Source organism: Hemiscyllium ocellatum, chromosome 5, assembly GCF_020745735.1.
Source record: "Hemiscyllium ocellatum isolate sHemOce1 chromosome 5, sHemOce1.pat.X.cur, whole genome shotgun sequence".
NCBI classification, from domain to species: Eukaryota; Metazoa; Chordata; class Chondrichthyes; order Orectolobiformes; family Hemiscylliidae; genus Hemiscyllium; species Hemiscyllium ocellatum.
Window position 1 is genome coordinate 89538454 of NC_083405.1, and position 23089 is coordinate 89561542.

General features: G+C 38.6%; 1 protein-coding gene across 6 annotated transcripts in view; it reads right to left on the minus strand.

The window, feature by feature from the left end:
- trdmt1 (tRNA aspartic acid methyltransferase 1) overlaps window positions 1–23089 on the minus strand; it is a 76145-nt gene that overhangs the window by 9894 nt on the left and 43162 nt on the right. For 5 of the 6 annotated variants that reach the window (XM_060825561.1, XM_060825565.1, XM_060825566.1 and 2 more), the window contains 7 exons: window positions 18283–18354; window positions 14625–14690; window positions 10563–10632; window positions 7804–7887; window positions 6596–6957; window positions 2034–2091; window positions 76–205 (listed from right to left, as the gene is read on the minus strand). In XM_060825561.1, the coding sequence (XP_060681544.1) occupies window positions 76–205; window positions 2034–2091; window positions 6596–6957; window positions 7804–7887; window positions 10563–10632; window positions 14625–14690; window positions 18283–18354 (842 nt within the window). The remainder of the gene's footprint in view (window positions 1–75; window positions 206–2033; window positions 2092–6595; window positions 6958–7803; window positions 7888–10562; window positions 10633–14624; window positions 14691–18282; window positions 18355–23089) is intronic. The other variant, XM_060825562.1, reaches the window with a different exon arrangement.

The window sequence follows — 23089 nt, forward strand, 5'->3', positions numbered from 1 at the left end:
AATTTAAGCAGGAAGCTGAAGAAGTTTCTATTTCATAAATTGACAATGTGCAGGAACACATAACTGTTTACTTACGAAATTCTGGAGGAAATCCATGAAGATTTGCTATTTCCCTCGGAGTGAAATATCGTAGTTTTAATTTTGATAGCTGGGATAACTTTTCATTATCTGACAGTGTCTGAAATGACTGGAAGACTTCAGAAAGCTGTTAAAAGTGAAAAGAAAATAATTAAATACTGAAAAACATGGATTTGCACAAATCAAAAATTACTTAATCAACTACAACACTGAAAACAATCCATAAAAATTGACAACAAACATTACTCAAGCATATTTTAACACAGAAGCATGAATTTGACAACTGGACTTCCTCAGTGAAGACCTGCACTCAAAGGCAATATAGGTAAGCAAGAAGGTTAAACACTAGCTGGATTCTTCTTAACTTCAGGCTACCTTCTCATCTCAAGTATCAGATTATGCAATGGTTCTAGACCAAACATGGGCTAAGACACTTCCCAACCCATATCCTGGTTATTTGGAAGTGTTCGAGAAATCTGGATCCAAAGAAAACAATTTGATCTACAGGTAGTGGTTTTCGTGCACAAACATGGATTACTGTGGTCAGAAATATTTTTAAACAAGATACATCACAATATCTTTGAAATTTGTTTGATGTCCACGAGAAAAAAAATGAATTAATAACGACTGCCAAATAAATAAAACATGCTAATATTTTTGAATCTGTTCAGTATTAATTCAGATTTACAACTACAGTAGAGTTATCTAGTTGCAATTGTAACAGATCTTGACATATGAAAGTTATTATACATGTAACTTGGGTTTTGGCAAAGTACTGAAAATGTGTTGCTGGAAAAGCGCAGCAGGTCAGGCAGCATCCAAGGAACAGGAGATTCGACGTTTCGGGCATAAGCCCTTCTTCAGGAAAGCCCTGAAGAAGGGCTTATGCCCGAAACGTCGAATCTCCTGTTCCTTGGATGCTGCCTGACCTGCTGCACTTTTCCAGCAACACATTTTCACTCTAATCTCCAGCATCTGCAGTCCTCACTTTCTCCTTTTGGCAAAGTACTGCCCACTTCTGATATACCTAGTATTTGGCCTACATGCACAACAATACCTTTCAATTTGCTCAGTCACCTGAAGCCTAAATTATGATGTTGCATTGTAATTAAGTCCCGTTGTAAGTATCCCATCTTAGCATTCTAAAATCCAAAGATTCAGTTTAGTTGTATTGTGCACACACACCCATTATTTCAGTTTTTTCATTGTTCTTTCACTTTTTTTCTTAGTTTAATCTACTTACGTTTTGTGGAAGCAAGTTTGAGCAGCATGAAGGACATCAATGCAGAAGAGAGGGAGGCCAGCACATTAAAGTCAAGCCATCAATGGGTGAGTGAGCCCAGTGTGGTAGAGAGTGAGCTCGCTCAGCATCTGCGGCAGTGAGAGCAGATAGTCCCAGGCTAAGGCCAGCACGATCTGGGGGCGAGGCCCAGCGTGGACTCGGGGCGAGGCCCAGCGTGGACTCGGGGCGAGGCCCAGCGTGGACTCGGGGCGAGGCCCAGCGTGGACTCGGGGCGAGGCCCAGCATTATCTGGAGGCAAAGCCCAGCGTGGACTGGAGGCGAGGCACAGTGTGGTCTATTAAAAGACCACTGAATGCCGAACTTTTATTTCTTCATTTTTCTAATTTATTCCTAAGATTTTATACTTCGGTACCTTTGTACTTAAGATGGCGCCATAAGTGGCAACTTAGTCAACTTTTCACTGCACTCATGTGAGTACGTGACAATAAATGTATGTCAAATTCTAATTATTTAAAGAATTTCTGATCGCACTATAAAATAGGTAAATCAATTAACTCAAAATCATTTGGCATCAATTGAGATTTAATTCTACCAAACAAATTACTATCAAGCATTTCAACAGACACACTGCACATTTTCTAGCAACTCACAGATTTAATATGTGGCTTTAAAAAAAGTCAACAATAAGTTCCTATGGTTGGCAATAGCATACCTCAACATCTGGTGCGGTCTTCAACACAGAACCAGTACCTTCAACATAATGGCCATATCTGTATTAGAAAACAGAATTTATTAATTATTGCAACTAAAAGTGAACTTTCAAAACATTGGTGTATGAATGTTTAAAACAAAAATGCAATTGCTGTTGTTTGTAATAAAGCATAATGATGCATACGTATATTTTCTAAAAGGTCAATCAGGACAATTCTAAAATTCAATCAAGCTGATAGTTTTACTTGTGACCTACGTTACAATTCATGACAGAGTAATAGTCAGTAGTCACAATGCAAGTCAGTTTACTAATTTAAATCAAATTTTAAACAAGCTAATTCCTGAGCATCACCATATTATTAGAGAATCTTATGTTAAAATTAATGTCTCTGTGCAGATATTTAATGATATTGACCTTACAAAATGCTCAGAAAAAATTGATCTTGTTGGTATCTCATCTTACACCCTCCATGTATATATGCTCAGGTAAAAATTTGCCATCCATTTCAGAACCAAGTCCCCTTCACCCATCACCTGATTTCACTGATCTATCCTGGTCAAATTATAAATTATTTTCCTTATGTTTAAATTTCTCCAAAGGACCATCCTTCCTCATCTCTATAATCACTTCCAACCCGAAAAACCTCTATGAATTCTGCATTCCCTTAATTCTGGCCTTTTGAGCACTTCCACAAAAGAAAAATAGCTGGACAATCCCCAAAAGATTAAAGAGGACAGTTCGGTAATTAGCAGAAAGTCTTTTAATGTTTGAAATATCAGAGGACATTCAAAAAATTAGTGAGAAATCAAGTGAAGTAAATTTGAGAATTTAAATTTTATTTATATTCTGGAATAGTTTGTGGGCGGCACGGTGGCACAGTGGTTAGCACTGCTGCCTCACAGCGCCTGAGACCCGGGTTCAATTCCCGATTCAGGCGACTGACTGTGTGGAGTTTGCACGTTCTCCCCGTGTCTGCGTGGGTTTCCTCCGGGTGCTCCGGTTTCCTCCCACAGTCCAAAGATGTACGGGTCAGGTGAATTGGCCATGCTAAATTGCCCGTAGTGTTAGGTAGGGGGTAAATGTAGGGGTATGGGTGGGTTGCGCTTCGGCAGGTCGGTGTGGACTTGTTGGGCCGAAGGGCCTGTTTCCACACTGTAAGTAATCTAATCTAATCTAAAAATAGTTTCTTGATTTTAGCACACTAAACTAATTAATTTGTTGAGAAACACACTCATCGAGAATGACAATAAATGTCTTCACAGTTGACAGGAGTGAAAGATTACAAAAATATTTCCTTTTCCTCTCTTGAAAGTTTAGATAGATATATTAGCAATTACTAGTTCACACCAAGAGCACCGCAAATGAATTATAAGATAACAATGCCCAAGGAGCAGGCTTAAATGGCTGAATGTTCCTATTTTCTGTGAAAGAATAATAATCACCTTGTGCAGTTTATAATGTATTGGGATCAAGGTCAAGACTAAGCATCAGCTGATAATAAAAATATAGGTTGAATTCAACAGATGGCGAGAATATCCTGTGCTGTATTGTTCTATTTCAATACTAGTTATATGAAAACAATAAGTGTTCGGGTCATAATTACAGCATGACAAATTGTCATCACAGTTCTACTAGAAATATTATGTGGATAATTATCTTTTCTGCTTGAGGTCATGGGATGTGAGCCTTGCTGGCAAGGCGAGCATTTGTTGCCCATCCCTAGTTGCCATTGAATTGTATGGCTCTCTAGACCATTTCAGAGTGCAATTAAGAGTCAACCACACTGCTGTGGGCTGAAGTCACATGTCGGTCAAACCAGGTCAGTATGGCAGATTTCCTTTCCTAAAGAATATTAGACAAGCAGGTGGACGTTTACAACAATTGACAATATTCACCATGATGAATTAATTTAATTTAGTTTAATTAATTTAATTTAATTTAATTCTAGGCTTTTTTATTGAATTCTAATTTAACTATCTGCCATGGTGAGATATGAACCCACGATAATGATATCATTAGCCTGGATCTCTGGATTACTAGCCTGATGACATTAGTACTATGCTACCACCTCAGAACTTGGTTTTGACAATCTATATGCAATATCACAATATACTATTTAATAATTTGAGTATAACTGAAAAGATGCATGCTGTTGAAGCTTTTCATCTTGCATTCATCAGGGTAAAGCAGTAATATCAAATCTGAAAGGGAACAGCAATTTATACTGCATGACCTCGTGGCATTATCACTGAACTGTTAATTCAGACACACTGAGATAATGTTCTGGGGGACCCAGGCTTGAATCCTGCCATGGCAGATGATGACCGTGAATCCATTGCTGATTATTGGAAAAACCCATCTGGTTCACAAATGTCCATAAGGGAAATAAAGCCTTACCTGGTCTGCTCTATGTAATTCCAGACCCACAGCAATGTGGTTGACTTTTGATCTGCCCTCTGCACAATTAGGGATGGGCAATAAATGCTAACCTAGCTAACAATACCCTCATCCCATGAATGAGTAGAAAAAAAGAAACAGGGTATTGATTGGTTTGCAAGTGAATTCTGACTGGCCAAGGCACTGCCATGGAAGTTGAAATTGGGGAAGGTGTGTGAATACTTTTGGGCAAAGCAACATAATGTAGAAGTACTGAATATCTTGAAATGAATTAAGGCAGACAACTCTCTGGGGCCAGAAGGGATCTATCCGAGGATATTGTGGGAGGCAAGAGAGGAAATAACTGGGGCCTTAACAGACATCTTTGCATCTTCTTTGGCCTCAGGCGAGGTTCCAGAGGACTGGAAAATGGCAAATGTTGTTCCTTTGTTTAAGAAGGGAAACAGAGATAATCCAGGTAAATACAGACTGATAAGCTTGATGTCAGTGATGGGGAAGTTGTTGGAGAAGATATTGAGAGACAGGATTTATTCACATTTGGAAGTGAATGGACTTGTTAGTGATAGGCAGCATGGATTTGCATGGAGAAGGTCATATTCACCGATTTAATTGAGTTTGAGGAAGTGACAAGAATGATTATTGAAGGAAGTGTAGTGGATTTTCTCCACATGGACTTTTACTAAAGCATTTGTTAAGGTACTTCATGGCAGGCTAGTACAAAAGGGATCTTCATGGCAGGCTAGTACAAAAGTCTTATGGGACCCAGGGTGTGCTACCTGGATGGACATGGAACTGGCATGGTTATAGAAGACACAGAGTAGAGGTAGAAGGGAGCTTTTCAGAATGGAAATCAGTAGTTAGTGGTGTTCTGCTGGGATCAGTGCTGCGTTCTTTGTTGTTTATAATAAATATAAATGATCTGGAGGAAAGTATAGGTGGTCTTTAGTAAGTTTGTGGACAACACTAAAATTATTTGAGTGGCAGATAGTGAGGAGGATTGTTAAAGGGCACAGCAGGATACTGACAGATTACAGATTTGCACAGAGATGTGGCAGATGGAGTTTAATCCGGATAAATGTGAAAATCAAATTCAGGTGTAAACTATACAATAAATGGCAGAACCCTTTGGAGTACTGACTTACACAGGGATGTGGGCGTACAGGTCCAGATCCCTGAAAAGTGGCAACTCTTGTGAATATGGTGGTCAAGATGGCATATGTTGGCCAGGGCATCGAGTATAAAGGTTATCATGTTATGTTACAGCTGTACAAAACTTTAGTTAGCCCACATTTGGAATATTGCGTGCAATTCTGGTCATCACACTATAAGAAGGATGTAGTTGCTTCTGCGAGGGTACAGAGAAGATTTATCAGGATACTGCCTGGTCTGGGGGGTTTTAGGTATCAAGAGGTTGGATAAACTTAGACTGTTTTCACTGGAAAGACAGAGGCTGAGGAGTAACCTGAAAGAAGTCTACAACATTCTGAGATATATTGACAGGGTGGATAGTTACAAGGCCTTTTTCCCAGGATGGAAAGGTCAAATACAAGAGGGCTCAGATTCAAGGTAAAGAGGGAAAATTTAGGGGAAAAATGTGGGGAACAGTGTTTTCACACAGAAGGTGGTAGGTGCCTGGAATGCACTGCCAATGGAAGTGGTGGAAGCAGACAGGTTAGCGATGTTTAAGGACTAAATTGATAGATGCATAAAAGGGAGGTGAACAGAGGGATAGAAACCATGTGCAGGCCATAAATACCAGGTGTAAATAAGGACTGGATTTGGGGACACTTGCTTGGTTGGCCAAAGGACTGCTCCTGTGCTGTCTTGTTCTTTGTTCTAATTCTAACAAGTTGATATAATATGGATGTAATACTGCTATGACAATGATAACTGTTGAAATTTACATGATGTCATCATTAATATTTCATCAAGGTCAAAAAAAATTAACATTCTGATCCACAAGTAAAAGCATTCTGGGCATGAATTTAAAAGATCATGTCAGACCCAGTTAGGGGCATATATTTCAAAGATGTCACTCAGATCCAGTGAAGGAAATATATTTCAAAGATATCATTCAGCCATTTCATGTGAATATTTTCTGACTAAATGAATACTTAATCTGAAAGATTAAAAAGCAGTTTCAAAAAGGAATGAAAGAGGCCTACCCTTTAGTGAAACACACTGATCGTCTACAAGATGGTCCAACTATGTCAAGTACTAAAGCATAACGCAGTAACGTCTTTGGGGGTATGAAGTATGAGCTTGGATCCTTCAATTCCTCCTCCAAGAATTCTTGGATCATTTGGATTGATAAGTTGTTGTTCTGGAATTGCTTCTTTTTCAGGTGTTCTGGTGTCTCTAATTTGTAAAGTCGAGTCATATTTGCTTCACTTTTGTCAGTCCCAGCACAATATCCCGAGTTCTTGTGTTCGCCTTTATTATCACCTGTTGATACTATCTGATCAAAATTGGAATCATCAGTAAATCTTGAATCTGTAACATCATGGTCTGGGAAACGTTCTATTATCTGAAATTATAGATACAAATTTTAATAAGATCATACTAGATGGAATTACTTGCAACATAAAATGCTAAACATTCATGAATAATTCAAAAGCATATCATATTAAAACTTCATCAAGAAAAACACTTGGAATGAACTAAATATGCATTTGAAATCTTCTTTAAATTGAAATTCATATTTGCTGTATGCCTCAAGGGATAATTTCAAAGACGTTCAACCTCTACAAATTTAAATGATGAATATCAGCTTGTACTACTACTTGAAGAAACTCTGCTTGTTCCTGTGAACATCCCCAATCTTCCTAGTACAACAGTTTCCTTTAGATTGCATCCCTGTTCTTTTTGCCCACTGAAAACAGCACTAGACTGGGAAATTAAACATTATGGTAACTAAGAGCATCAACAAATTACACTAAGTCCAAGTGAAACCAAAATTAGGTCACGGCACCTTTACAAATGAAGTGCGTTCAATAAGTAAGTAGTCTGCCACATTAGATATTCAAATGTTCTTCATAAAGTTGGTGATATCTTTAAACTAGATTCAAGCTGAAAAAGATTCTAATTTTTCTGGTAATGTAACTGGACTCAAAGCAAAAGCTGGCTTTCGTGTGTCAATTACATTACTGTAAGTGATAGATAAATCTCTGGTTGTAGATTATATAAACAGCTCAGACTGAAACCATGAGAAATTTCTCCAGATTTTGACGTTGCAGCTCAGAAAGACATATTTTACCCCATCATCTGATTGCTACCTCTTCACTAAAATGACTGAAGAGATTCCATGAAGCAGAATGCAATAAACCTGATATTTTTCTGATGTTCTTTACCATGAGCCCACGATAAAACTCACCTGATAAGAAGTTTGGAAGCAGAAGGCATCAGGTTGGAGCTTTGCAAGAAGGAAATATCGCAGCCTCGAGTTTGGGTAGCCCAACTAAAATTAAAATACTTATTAGCCTCAATAAAATTCAAAAGGAATGTGGAATTAGATGCATTAGAATTAATTTTTTAAAAAAAATAAAATCATGTGCTAAGAAAGATAAATTCTGATGGTTTGCATATTAGCAGCAAAGTAGCATCAAGAAAATATTTTTGAACAGAGCACAAAACAAACAAAAAAATCATTTCATCTGCTATTAATAATATAATATAAAAATTAAAATATATCACTTTTCTTTCACTGTTGCTGGGTCAAAATTCTGAAACTCACTCATAACATCACTGTTGCTACCCCTACCCTACCCAAGGACTGAGCAACTTTCACCACTTTCATGTTCTTGATGAAGGGTTTAAGCCTTTCTCCTGATCCTCTGATGCTGCCTGACCTGCTGTGCTTTTCCAGTGCAACACTTTTCAACCACCTTCTCCAGAAATGAATAAATGAATGGTAGCCAACCAGCAGGTGCCCACATTCCATGAAAGAACTTTAAAAGTTTTTTTGTATGGAAAATACTGCTGTCTGGAAGCTGTAGTCATGAGCTGGCATGAAGGTGGTAGTTACAGGTTGGCCATCTCGAAGTTAAGACCATAAGACATTGACCATTCAGACCACTGAGTCTGTTCTGCTATTCAATGGGATCATGACTAATCTAATAATCCTCAACCCTACTTTCCTGCATTTACCCCATAATTATTATTCCTTTACTGAATAAAATCTATGTCACTCTTGAATATACTCACTCAATGAGCCAACCTCAATAACTCCTGGTGATAAAATATTCACTTCCCATTTGAGAGAAGGAATTCCTCCTCATTTCTGTCTTAAATGTGTGACCCCTAAGATTATGCCCTCTGCTCCTGGACTCTCCCTGCTAACAAACCAAATGGCTGGAATAACATGAATAGGTATCCAGCCATTTGGTTTGTCTTTAGCATCATCTCATTTTTGATTATTTGTAATTATGTCTCCATCTTAATTTAGCAGTTCATAAGCCATCCCCTCACTGTTATTCAGCTATTGACACTTTACTCACACCATTTGGCACTTTTGATCACCTGCAAAGACTTGTTATTCAGCCTGTCAACACTTACTCAAACTATTTGTACTTATCTATTGACACTCTTAATCACTTGGGATTATCTTTATCTCTGCCTATATATTGTGCATGTGCACTTCTTTCCAAGTCACCTGATGAAGGAGTAGTACTCTGAAAGCTTTTGGTTTCAAACAACTACTCTTGGACTATAGCCTTGTGTCATGTGACTTATGACTTTGTCCACCCCAATCCAACATTGGCACCGCCACACTTTGGTAGGAAGGATAGAGGTGTAGACTATTTTCTAAATGGGGAAAGGCTCAAAAATCTGAATCACAAGACTTAGTAGTCCCAGTTCAGGATTCTCTTAATGTTGATTTGCAGGTTCATTTGGCAATTAGGAGGGAAATTGCAGTGCAAGCATTCATTTCAAGAGGGCTAAATGGAATAGCAGAGATATACTGCTGAGGCTACGAAAGGCTCTTGACACATCACATTTGGAATATAGTGAGCAGTTTTGGTGTCCATGTCTAAGCAAGGATGCGCTAGCATTGAAGGGGTCTAGGAAGTTTCCCAGAAGACCCATTAAGGATATGATCTCCTGCTCAATGCCCTCCTTTCCCCTCTTCTCCAAGCTGCTCCTGCTTTCCCCGGTCTTCTAAATTGTTTCCCTCATCCACAGGTAGATTGACCAGACTATACATGATTGCAATAGAATGATTTTCAGGGACATTCAGCAATAGATGAAAATTAATAAATCAGAATTCAGTTGTGCAACAATTCCAAAGAATTAACAAGTAGATTTGAAAGGCAGAACCACTACTGTTTTTGTTTTAACAAGCCCTTTGAATACTTTTATAGCAAAACCTTTGCTATCAACTAGAGGGATAGGCTTCTGTCAGCAACTATTCTCCAAACAAAAACAAATCAGCAAGAAACACAATGCAGGTTACTTTATTTTCTCACTTTGGTGGAAGTTGTACTGAAATACATCTGTAAATAATTTTGTCAAGCTGGTAATACAAGTTGATCAAATAACTGGCAATTTTCTTTTAGATTTTCCAACACTGGACAAGTATTTCTACACTTAAATTTGCCTAAGATGAAAATTGGTGGATAAGTTTTTTTTTAAAAAAAGCTTCTTGTAAAAAGACAGTCTCATTGTACATTTATATACTTTATAATAATCACCAGGAAATATGACAGAGCACTTCAATGCCCTCGAGTCCATCACATGATATATAATATTGATGATGTTCAAATTAAGTAGAGATAAAGCCAAGGCATTATAATTGAGGAGTATATGATCTGAATTTGAATCCTGTAGGGGTGCACAATGTCTCATTCATATTGTTAGAAAATTAGGTGCCACTCACATACTCAAATTCCCCACATGCACTCCCAGAGGGCGAGTTGCTTCAATGGAAATACAAAGTTCATGCCGAAAAACGGGTATTTCTATAACTTGCATTTATTTAGTCAACCAAGCTTATCTGGCAATCCGCAAATGTTTCTTTTGCTTACATTAGAATGTCATCTTGGAAAAGAAAATAGAAAGCGTTCTTTTAACTGTTGAAATTAATTTTTAAATAAAGGATCAAATTCCATCCAATTAATTGGCTTGTCTACATACCAAGGTTGGTGATAGAAGGAATTCCTGGTAAATATATCTGCAGCTGTCCAACGTTTGTATTAATTTATCTCTGTTTAGAAATACATTGAAAAAACTTATCATGTTGTTGCATATTTCAACTGCAGTTAAATGTTTAGAATACATCAAAGAATCAAACTAACTGCAACTCGAATTTATTTAAAAAACACAAACCTAGTTAAAATTGAAAAGCTTGCTATGTATTTTCAACAGTAATCATCAGCTGTAGAATATATTCTAGTTATGAATTATCTGAATCTTTAATGATTTAAGAAATGAAAAGATGGATAGAGGAGAAATCAAACTTAACAGACCATTCTTATTATTTAAAAAAACAATTAAAAAGTTTTTGTACTCTTTTAGTCCTCTTTACCATTAACATAACAAGAACTGAAATGATTGCAAAATTTTCATAAGATGAAAATCATTTTAGCTTGTTCACAGTCTGCATTCGAACTTTCGACATTTAACATTTTAAAGATCATATATCTTTTAGTGACTTTTTCACCAAGATACAAGATGAACATTGTTCAACTTTGCCTGCACCAGCACCAAGCATACTACAGAGTTAAGAACAGTCCAGCCATGGAAGAGTCCAGATAGGTCACACTATTTCAGTTTACTTTTAGTCAGCAGCATTCAGAGCATAGATTAAAACCAGCTGCTGATATTAACCAGCTGCTGATAATAGCTGTTCAATAAAATCTGCAGAAACAAAACTGGGAATGGGAAACTCCAAAAGCCAATGAATCCAACAGAAATATTTGCCAAAAAAGCAAGGCCCACAATTTGAAATACAGGGAAAACTTAGAAATAATTGACTGTTATTAAAAACACAGTTATTAAAGTCAACTTCAGCAACTACTGGGAAAGCAATTGAACAGTCACAAGATGCACTGACAATTAAAATGCTCCTTGTTAGAACATAAAACATATAGATCATAGATCATAGAACATATAAATTATATGTTTCTTGGAAAAGAAACCAGAATTGAGGTTTTATCACAGAGTGGTGAATCGACAAGAGCTCTGAAAGGGGAGGGTGTGGGATGCAGAGATCACACTGAATTGCCAAAATTTAAAAGAGCTGCTGATTTTTCCCTAATGATATAAAAAATCCCTTTATTCTTAATTGCAGCATAAGAAAAATAAGGAATTGGGTAAACATTATGCTATTTGTCTTTTGTACTGTTGTACACATTTTCATTGAGCTACACACAAAAACACTACACTGTGTTTGGACTGCCTAATGTGAAAGGTAGTGTCAATGCATTTTAGAAACACATTGAACTTTGGTCCCAAACCAGATGTGGTAGATTTGTAGCCAAAACGTCTGCTTTTTATCAAATAAAACACAAGAACCAGAAAATAAGACTTTACATTGCACTGATACCAGCACAAAGTGTGTACATGTTCTTTCTGTCTGCAAAGAGTGGGATCTTATGTATTAATAAATGTGGTTTCTAGTGTGCTTAGGTGTGCCATATTGTGAATATCTACCTCAATGATTCTTCCTAATCCACAGCCCACCACTAGGACTTGCCTACCTAGCCCAGGTGCTTCTTCATCTCACTTTCTTTACATTAATGCACCCTCCACCTCATGATGCAGCCCCAGTGATGGCCATTAGTCCTGTTGGCATTGCTTAGGCTCCTGAGTTATTCAATGATTGCAACTTCCAGTACAAAAATTCATAAACAGTCTGAGGGAAATTGAAGGCCAATGGATGGCTAACACTATTGGTTCAGTGGCAATTACACAATTTGGGGCTATGGAAATATGTGAATTTTGGCTTATAAGACTATGATTTTCCACACACAACGTCATGTGACTATCTGTAATTAGCCCTTTCCTCGCAAATGAATGTTCACCCTGTCTCTCACAATCCTCTCCAACAATTTGCCCACCACTGACTTCAGATTCACCCGTCGACAGCTCCCAGGCCTTTGTTTTCCAAAATGGAACAAGAGATAAATTAGTACCTCCCTGGCTATTGTAGAACAGATGGACTGGGACAATACAGTAACAGTACTTCAAAGCTAATATCTTGGAGGAAAATATTTTGGGACAAAATCACTGTATAAATGTAAGTCTTTCTTTCCAACCCTCTCACCAGGAAACTGACAAAAGGAGGGTGTAGTGCTGGCTTGATTTGTTGCTGTGATTTCATATCACATTGAAGTCAACAGTAATATCAATGGATGTGAGAGGTAAAAGCAACATTTCATGCAATACAATGGAAATTCCAGTCAGAGTTTTCTTTTAACCAAACCTAACATTAATCCTCTCCTGAACTACAAAATGCTTTAAGTAAATTAGTTTACCAGTTCACTAACCAACTTGCCACATTGTCTTTATTTTGGCTTTTCTAATCAAAGCAGAATGCTAGATGTAAACAGCAGCTCCTTTGTGAAAGGGGCACACGCAAAAGGTCATAACTCATCTTTTCACTCCATTTAGATATCAGTGTTAACCCACACAAGTCACAGCAGCACTACCACCCCACCCTGAGTTTTATGAGGAAGTGTTGATATCTGGTTGAACTCTAGAATGTTGACTTGAGCAGATCCCAGAGATTCATTTACCTTTATGCTTCTTTAAAATCTCCAGCACCTCCTCTTCTGTAATGTGGACTATTTTCAAGACATCAATATTTATTTCCATCACTCCCCTAGCTTCTATGTCTGTATTTTCTGTGCAAAAAGACAAGTATCCAAAGTCCTTTTGTGTTGCAGCTTTCTGAAAATTTTCTCCATTCAATTCATATTCTGTTCTTTCGTTCTCCCTTCCAAAATGTAAAATTTTCCAACATTATATTCCATTTGCCAAGTTTTTGCCCACTTACTTAACTGATCAATATCTCTCTATAAACTTTGTTTGCTTTGCACAACCTGCTGTTCCATCTTTTTTGTGTCATCTGCAAATATGGCTACAGTCCCTTTGTTTCTTTTCTCCAAGTCATTAATATATATTGCAAACAGTTGTGGTAACAGCACTGATTTCCATGGAACTCCATTGGTCACGGGTCAACAACCTGAAAAAAAATCCCTCATCCCCACTCATTGAGTCCAGCCCATTATCCAATTCTCTATCAATGCCAATATACTACCTCCAACACAATGGTCGCTTATCTTATGACTTAACCTGGTGTGAGATAGTTTGTCAAACAACTTCTGGAAGTCCAAATATAACACACCTACTGGTTCTGACGAAGTTCTGATGAAGAGTCATCTAGACCCAAAATGTTAGCTTTCGCGCTCTCCACGGATGCTGTCTAACCCGCTGTGATCTCCAGCATTTGTTGTTTTCGTACTAGTTCCCCTCTATTCACCGTGGTTGAGACATCCTCAAAAAACTACTAACTTAGTCAGACAAAATTTCCCTTTCATCAGCCATGCTGACTCTGCTTGCTCAGATTATGATTTTCCAAATGTTCTGCTATTGCTTCCTTACGAACTGTTTCCAATACTTTTCTCACAATAGACATTTGGCTATCAGCCTATAGTTAGCCACTTTTTGCACCCCCCTCCTCGCTTCTTGAATAGGGGTGTCACATGAAATGCTTTCCAATCCTCTAGTACTTTTCCAGGATCCAATGATTTTTGGGAAAATTACAACCGATGCATCTATCATCTCTGTAGCCACTCTTTTAGGATTCCAGTATGCAAACCTTCAGAGACTTATTGCATTTAGGCCCACCAGGATGAGCAATAGTCGTGATAGTGATGGTTATTACCAATGAATAGATCATGTATGTTGTATAAAATAATATAACTCTCAGTTGTATTTTAGTATTAAATACTTTGCATCATTGCAGTACATCATCCTTGAGCACTCTTTTTAACACACTTCTAATTGGGAATCAAATAGCTAGTGATCTGTATGCTCTAATATGACTTTAATCCACAATAGGATTTTAATCCAGAATATATCATAAATACACAGATGTAAAAATCAACATCACACAATTTCTTCACATCATTACTGGCAGAAAAATCTTACAGTATGAAGTTAAGCAGCCTGTTTCATGCAACAAATGCATACCTCACAACAGATGTTTCAAATCCTTTGACGTTTTCTAGAAGAATATATTTAGGGGTTTTGGAAAGTCTGGGAAGATAAACACAAAAATTGACAATTTTTAAAATTACATTTTGGCTTTCACTTCTGTAATGTAAAAATATAAATTTTAGAATAAATTATTATGTAAATCTTTGTACAGAATATCTTGCTTGCAACATTTTTTCTGTACTGCTACACTTTGCCAAGAAAACAAAAATTTGGATCTTTTCTTCAAATAAAAGCAAACATTCTGTGGATGATAGAGATCTGAAATAAAAACAGAAAATGTAGAGAAATGCAGCAGGTCTAGCAGCATTTGTGGAGAGAGAAACAGCTAATTTTTTGAGTTCGATATGACTCTTCTTCTCAAGAAATTCTGAAGAGTCATACTGGACTCAAAACATTAATTCTTTTTCTTTCTCCACAAATGCTGCTAGAGTTGCTGAATTTATCCAGTTTTTATGTTTTGGTTCTTTTTCAGCCAATCACCCATACGATATTCTCAGAAACCCATAACCATACTGAAGAGCTCAGACAACGGCTTACAAATCAGGAAAACTTTATATTTACTTCGCATTCATTTTTTGTAAAACTTATTTTGAGAGTGATCTTCATAAACTATACGACAAGACATATTGGTTTAGGGGAATGGTTAAACCAGTGAGGCTTGTTTCAAGTGGACTTTAGAAAAGTAAGAAGCAATCTGAGTTAAGGGTGATGATTGACACAGAATTGTGATATAGTAGCCATCACAGAGGTGTGGATGAGGCCAGAGCAAGATTGGCAATTCAAAATTCCAGGATATAGAATCTTCAAGCAAGACAGAGGACGGATGTTAAAGAGAGGGAGGCATTGCATTATTAGTTAAGGAGATAGTTACTGCCATAAGGAGAGATGATATCTTGGAGGGAGCATCGAATGAAGTTTTGCAATTAGAGTGTAAGACTAGAAAAAAGGGCAGTCACATTGCTCAGTGCTTGTTATAGACTGCTGAGAGTGAACGGGAAATTAAGGAGCAAATTTGTGCATATTTCACAGAGGCGTTTAAGAATAACAAATGGGTAATTATAGTCAGTGGTTTCAACTTTTCCAACATTAACTGGGATAGACATAACATTAACAGTTTGAATGGAGTAGATTTCTTGAAATGTGTACAGGCCAAAAGGGATGGAGCTGTTCTGGACTTGGTTCTGGGGAATGAAGCCAGACAGAAGGTTGAGGTTGTGGTAAGAGAGTACTTTAGTGATAACAATCACAAATTGGCACAATTTAATATTATGGACAAAGAAATAGACAAGTTACAAAACAAAAACCATGGATGACCAGAGATATTCAGGATATGATGAGAAGCAAATAGAGGCTTTTAGCAGGTACAAGGGGATCAAATCGGCAAAGGCATTAGTGGAGTATAGAAAGTGCAAAATGGATCTTAAGAAAGCAATTAGGAAAAGAAAGAGGAGATATGAGAAAGTTCTTACTGGTGTAAAAGTAGGGAAAATCCCAAGATATTTTCTAACTATATTAATGGGAAAAGGATAACCAGGGAAAGGGTTGGGCCATTCGGGACCAAAGGGGCATTCTATGGGTGGAGCCAGAGAACATTGGTAGAGTGTTGAATCAATACTTTACATCTGTCTTCATGCAAGAGAATGAAGTTGCAGGAACAGAACCCGGGGGAGAGACTGAGGTGCTTGAACAAATTGATAAAGGGAAGGAAAATGTATTAAAGATGTTGGCAGGCATAAAGGTGAACAAATCTCCAGGCCCCAATGAATCGTATCCCGGGTTACTGTGGGAGATAGGGGAGGAGATTGCAGGGGCACTGGCCCAAAGTTTTAATTCCTCTCTAGCCATGGGAAAGTGCCAGGGGACTGCAGAACCGCTAATGAGAACAACTAACAGAAGGGTTGTAGAAATAAGCTTGAGAACTACTGACCAGTAAATCTCAGGCCAATGGTAGGGAAATGATTTGAGAAAATTCTGAAGAAGAGCATCCATATCCACTTTGAGAGGCAAGGCTTGATCAGGGATAATCAGCATGGCTTCTTCACAGGGTGATCTGTTTTAAGTGTACAAGATTATGAGGGACATGGACACAGTGAATATGGTGCAGCTGTTAACCTTAGTTGAAGGGACAGCCACGAGGGAACATAGGTTTTAAATGAGGGGCAAACAGGTTTTTTTTTTGGGTGGGGGGGGGGTCACGATGGTGATAGTCTGGAATGTGCTGCTTGAGAGGATGGTAGAGGTATTTTGCCTTCATTATTTAAAAAGTACCTGGATGAGCATTTGGCACATCATAACATTCAAGGTTGTGGGCCAAATGCTGGTAAATTATACAAATTGAAACATACAAGATCCCAATAGGTCTCGACAGGGTGGACATGGAAAGGAGGCTTCTTCACTTCAGAGGATCATTGTTTAAAAATAAGGTGGTACCATTTAAGAAAGATGAAGAGAATCTTTTTTCTCAGAGGATCATGAATCTTTAAAAATACCTTCTTCAAAAGGTGGCAGAAGCAGAGCACTCAAATATTTCTGAGACCAAGGGAGATAATTTCTTTATAAACAAGCAAGATAAAGGTTATTGGAGGTATCCGGGTACGGAGTAAACATATCAGCCATCATCTTGTTGAATGGCTGAGCAGGTTTGAATAATATACTCCTGTTCCTAATTTGCGTGTCTGCAAAACATCCATGATTCTGATTAACACAGGCTGGAAAGTGGAATTATTTTAAAAGCAGTTAGGTGAAAACACTTCAGTTTCTATTTTCTCAATGTATTTGATTTCAGCATTATATTTCCTAAACCTATATTTCACCCTATTTTCATAATCAGTTTATCCTTTCAAAAAGCACAGCAAATTGCTTGAAAACATACTGGGTGTCTAACCCAGGATTATCCCTTTACTGGGTAAAGTGTGAGGTGATCATCTTTCAAAATGAGAGACTACTTGCCCAAAGCAGCGAGGGTGTGGGAGGAGGAGATCATGGTGGCACTCAATGGATACCACCCTCTTCTCTGGACCCCAGTTGTCCCAGATTGAGAAAAATGGAGGCCCCTCTCTACAAAATCTGAAAGGCAATCTATCCTGACTTCCCAGTCAAAAAGGGAGGCAGGATGCTGGAAAGGCAAATATTCAATCCTTCGTGAACTGAAGCTTTCTGTGGTTGTTAATTGACTATTTTTAACGTAATTAGTGAAAGACTGACAAAAATCATCCATAGATTTTTTCACCCAGAATTTAACTACTCAGGTTACAGGAACATTAAAGGTACCTGTCCAGAGCAATCAGCTTGCTTATCTTGCCCTTTCTGCCTCCTGCTTCATTACTTCAAGGGAAAGGAAAATTCTGCTATGTCGAAAATTTATTCTACATTACTCCTGAATTTTGAATTTAAGAAACCATGATAGAAAATTAAACTTTGCTTAATATTTGAATGCTCTAATTTCACCTCACTGGAATATTAGTTAAAACTTTTTACTTTCAGAAACTACCTGGCCTCTTCTGAAATTATATTATGTTTTGTTTTTATTTAAGACTTTTTTTTTAAATTAAAACATTTTTGTCTTACATCTTTCAAAAGTTTCTACTAGTTTACCACAGAACACACTTATACTTTATAGTATTTTCCAGACCTTGGAAGTATATCAAGAATGTACAAAAAGCTCTTGGTCCTGGGATCCAATACGTCTTTCTGTAAACCTATTCTGTTTTAAAAAGAAAGATGCGCAATTAGGCTTGAAATAAAGATTTTCATTCTTTTTACTTATGGAAAGAAGAAAGAATTGAATAAAAGCTACTCATTCATTTATATCATTTGGTAAACAGAATAAATAGCAAGCATACATTTGCTACGTGTTATTTTGTTATTAGAATTAGGATCCCTACAGTTTTGAAACAGGTCCTACGACCCAACAAGTCTAAACCGACCCTCCGAAGAATAACTCACCCAGATCCATTCCCCTACCCTATGTTCACCCCTGAATATTAACCTACACTATGAGCAATTTAGCATGGTCAACTCACCTAAACAGCACATCTTTGGATTGAGGGAGGAAACCAGAGCACCCAGAGGAAACTCATGCAGACACGGGGAGCATGTGCAAACTCCACACAGTCAGCTGAGGTAGGGATCGAACCTGGGTCCCTGGCACTGTGAGGCAGCAGTACCAACCACTGAGCCATTGTGCCGCCCCAATTATAAAGAGAATCTTTATTATATTTTGCTTACATAATTGTTTACCAGAAGAAATTAAAACAAAATTGTACAAATGCCACAATATTGTAAAAGCTTGGAAGTATGAATCAATAAGCACTCAAATTGTCTCAAAGGGTCAATTGAATACTTTTCCATGTTCCCTGAATATACCGATGCATAAGATCTTGTTTTCAGTCACATCAAAGCCAACAGCAATGGAAGCTGTGGTCGAAACTCTCCAAAATTAAGCTGGGATTCCACATATTATCTACTAGAGTAAAAGAAAACACATCTTACGTATTCAGTCAAAGTGAGTTGTCAAATGTTCTTTGATGTCAAGTCATTGGTAATTCGACGTTTCGGGCATAAGCCCTTCTTCAGGCTTATGCCCAAAACGTCGAATTTCCTGTTCCTTGGATGCTGCCTGACTTGCTGCGCTTTTCCAGCAACACATTTTCAGCTCTGATCTCCAGCATCTGCAGTCCTCACTTTCTCCTCAAGTCATTGGTAAGTTCACATTTGGAGTAGTAAGTACAATTATGGTCACCCTACAATAAGACTAGATTAGATTACTTATAGTGTGGAAACAGGCCCTTCGGCCCAACAAGTCCACACCGACCCGCCGAAGCTCAACCCACCCATACCCCTACATTTACCCCTTACCTAACATTACGGGCAATTTAGCATGGCCAATTCACCTGACCCGCACATCTTTGGACTGTGGGAGGAAACCAGAGCACCCGGAGGAAACCCACGCAGACACGGGGAGAACGTGCAAACTCCACACAGTCAGTCGCCTGAGTCGGGAATTGAACCCGGGTCTACAGGCGCTGTGAGGCAGCAGTGCTAACCACTGTGCCACCATGCCGCCCACAAGAAGGATTTTCTTAAACTGGAAAGGGCGTAGAAAAGATCAACAAGGATGTTACGAGACTGGAGGGTTTGAGTTATAAGGAGAGGCTGAATAGGCTGGGGTTTCTTTCCTTGGAGCATAGGATACTAAAGGGGGACTTCATAGAGGTTTATACAATCAGGACGGGCATATATAAAGTGAATAGCCCAGGTCTTTTCCCCCGTGGTAGGGAGGTCCAAAACTTGAGGGTATAGGTTTAAGGTCAGAGGGGAAAGATTTAAAAAGGACATGAGGGACAATTTTCTCAGATAGACAGTGGGACATGAGGGACAATTTCTCAAATAGACAGTGGTACATGCATGGAATGGGTTGCCAGAGGAAGTGGTAGAGGCTAGTACAACATTTAAAAAACATTTGGACAGGTACATGGATATGAACGTAGCATCACAGTATATGCCAAATGGGACCGGTCGGCATGGATGAGTTTGGCCAAAGAGTCTGTTTCTGTGCTGTCTGACTCTATGATTCAGCGGCACAGAGCTAAAGTGGGAGATCACAGGAAAACAGTAGGTGATTGGCTGATATTTCCCGTATGTCTCTGATTCGTCAAGTGGTTAAGATCAAGCTGAAGAATAGTGTTAAGAATAGTGTTTTAAAATATCTGACATAAAAATGAAATAATTAAATAGAATGTAGATGGCTAGGCGGGTGATCTGTTGCAGCTCTGGAATGTGGGAGTTGGTGGATGCTGGTGTTATCCATGGTGACCACAGTTGCAGCAAATGTTGGCTGCTCAAGGACTTTTGGTTCATTATGATGAACGAGAGTCCGAACTGCAGACAATGCAATAGATTAGTGAGGGTGAGAGGTATTCAATCACGGTGTCTCAGGAGGCAGTTATACCATTTAAATTATTTCAAAAAATTTTACACATGGTCAGGAACTGGGGGTGTGATTGCAATAATCCAGAATTTGGATCAAGAACCTCGATACAGATTTTCATTTTGGCGGAGCCTCGGTTAGTACCCTTGTCCAATTGATGTGACGTTGCTGCTCCCAGTGCTGACAAAGGCACAGACTGCAAGAAGGATAAGTGAACTGAATAAAACACTATGGTACAGAGTTCTATTCAAGTGTGGGGATAAAATAGAAATGTAGTAGTAATGAGCTATAACAATAGGTACTGTTCACTGCAGCAAGACAGAGTTCCAAAGGCTGTATTGTCCACCTTGGCTGAAGTTAAAAATCTCTCTTTTGGTAGGGACAGACAGATTCTATGGATACCTCAGCAATTAACACCAAATATTGGTGTCACGATTGGTGAGCAAATCTCATAACACATTCATAATGGAATGTAAGATATGAAACACCCTCAAAAGACACTCTGTCAGGCCACTGCCTTAATTACTGCGCATATTCTGGTGGTTCACTTCCTGGGTTCATGTTCACTTGGATTCGAGAAACTGCAGATCAATAACAAAAGGCCAAGTGTATTCCTGTTAGAGTACAAGGAAAAGCTGGTAGCTATAGGGAATGACGAAAGTAATGGAGGGCATGATTAAGAAAAAGAAGGAAGCATATGTCAAGTATAGACAGAAGAGATCGAGTGAATCCTTAGAGGAGTATAAAGGCAGTAGGAGTATACATAAGAGGGAAATTAGGATGGCAAAAAGAGGACATGAGATAGCTTTGGCAAACAGAGTAATGGAGAATCCAAAAGATTTTTACAAATACATTAAGGACAAAAGGGTAACTAGGAAGAGAATACAGCCCCTCAAAGACCAGCAAGGCAGCCTTTGTATGAAGCCACAGGAGATGGGGAGATACTAAACAAGTATGTTGCATTAGTATTTACTGTGGAAAAGGTCATGGAAGGCATAGAATATAGGGAAATAGATGGTGACGTCTTGAAAAATGTTCATTTTACAGAGGATGAAGTGCTGGATATCTTGAAATGCATAAAAGCGGATATATCCCAGGACCTGATCAGGTGTACCCGAGAACTCTGTGGGAAGCTACAGAGTGATTGTTGGGCCTCTTACTGAGATATTTGAATCATCGATTGTCACAGGTGAGGTCCCACAAGACTGGAGGTTGGTTAACATGATGCTACTGTTTAAGAAAGGTGGTAAGGACAAGCCAGGGGACTATAAACCGTGAGCCTGACGTCGGTGGTGGGGAAGTTGTTGGAGGGAATCCTGAGGGACAGGATTTACATCTTTTTAAAAGGCAAGGACTTATTAGGGATGGTCAACATGGCTTTGTGCATGGGAAATCATGCCTCACAAACTTGATTGAATTTTGAAGAAGTAACAAAGAGAATTAATGAGGGCAGATCGGTAGATGTGATCTATTTGGACTTCAGTAAGGCAATCGACAAGGTTCCCCATGTGAGACTGGTTAGCGAGGTTAGATCTCATGACATACAGGAAGAACTATCCATCTGGAGACAGAATTGGCTCAAAGGTAGAAGACAGAGGATGGTAGTGGAGGATTGTTTTTCATACTGGAGGTCTGTGACCAGAGGTGTGCCACAAGGATCGGTGCTGAGTCCACTATTTTTTGGTATTTATATAAATAATTTGGATGTGAGCATAAGAGGCATAGTTAGTAAGTTTGAAGATGACACCAAAATTGGAGGAAGAGTGGACAGCGAAGAAGGTTATCTCAGATAACAACGGGATCTTGATCACATGGACCAATGGGCTGAGAAGTGGCAGGTGAAGTTTAATTTAGATAAATGTGAAATGCTGCATTTTGGGGAAGCAAATCTTAACAGGACTTATACACTTAATGGTAAGGTCCTCGGGAGTGTTACTGAACAAAGAGACCTTGGACTGCTCCTTGAAAATGGAGTTGCAGCGAGATAAGATAGTGAAGAAGACGTTTGGTATGCTTTCTTTTATTGGTCAGAATATTGAGTACAGGAGTTGGGAGGTCATGTTGTGGCTGTACAGGACATTGGAATATTGCATACAATTCTGGTCTCCTTCCTGTCGGAAGGATGCTGTGAAACTTGAAAGGGTTCAGAAAAGATTTACAAGGATGGTGCCAAAGTTAAAGGATTTGAGGTATAAGGAGAGGTTGAATAGGCTAGGGCTGTTTTCCCTGAAGTATTGGAGGCTGAGGGGTGACCTTATATAGAGGTTTATAAAATCATGAGGGGCATGGATAGGATAAATAGACAATGACTTTTCCCTGAGATGTGGGAGTCCAGAACTAGAGGGAATAGGTTTAGGGTGAGAAGGGGACTTAAGAGGCAACTTTTTCACGCAGAGGGTGGTACATGTATGGAATGAGCTGCCAGAGGAAATGATGGAGGGGAGTACAATTGCAACATATAAAAGACATCTGGACGGGTATATGAATAGGAAGGCTTTGGTGGGATGTG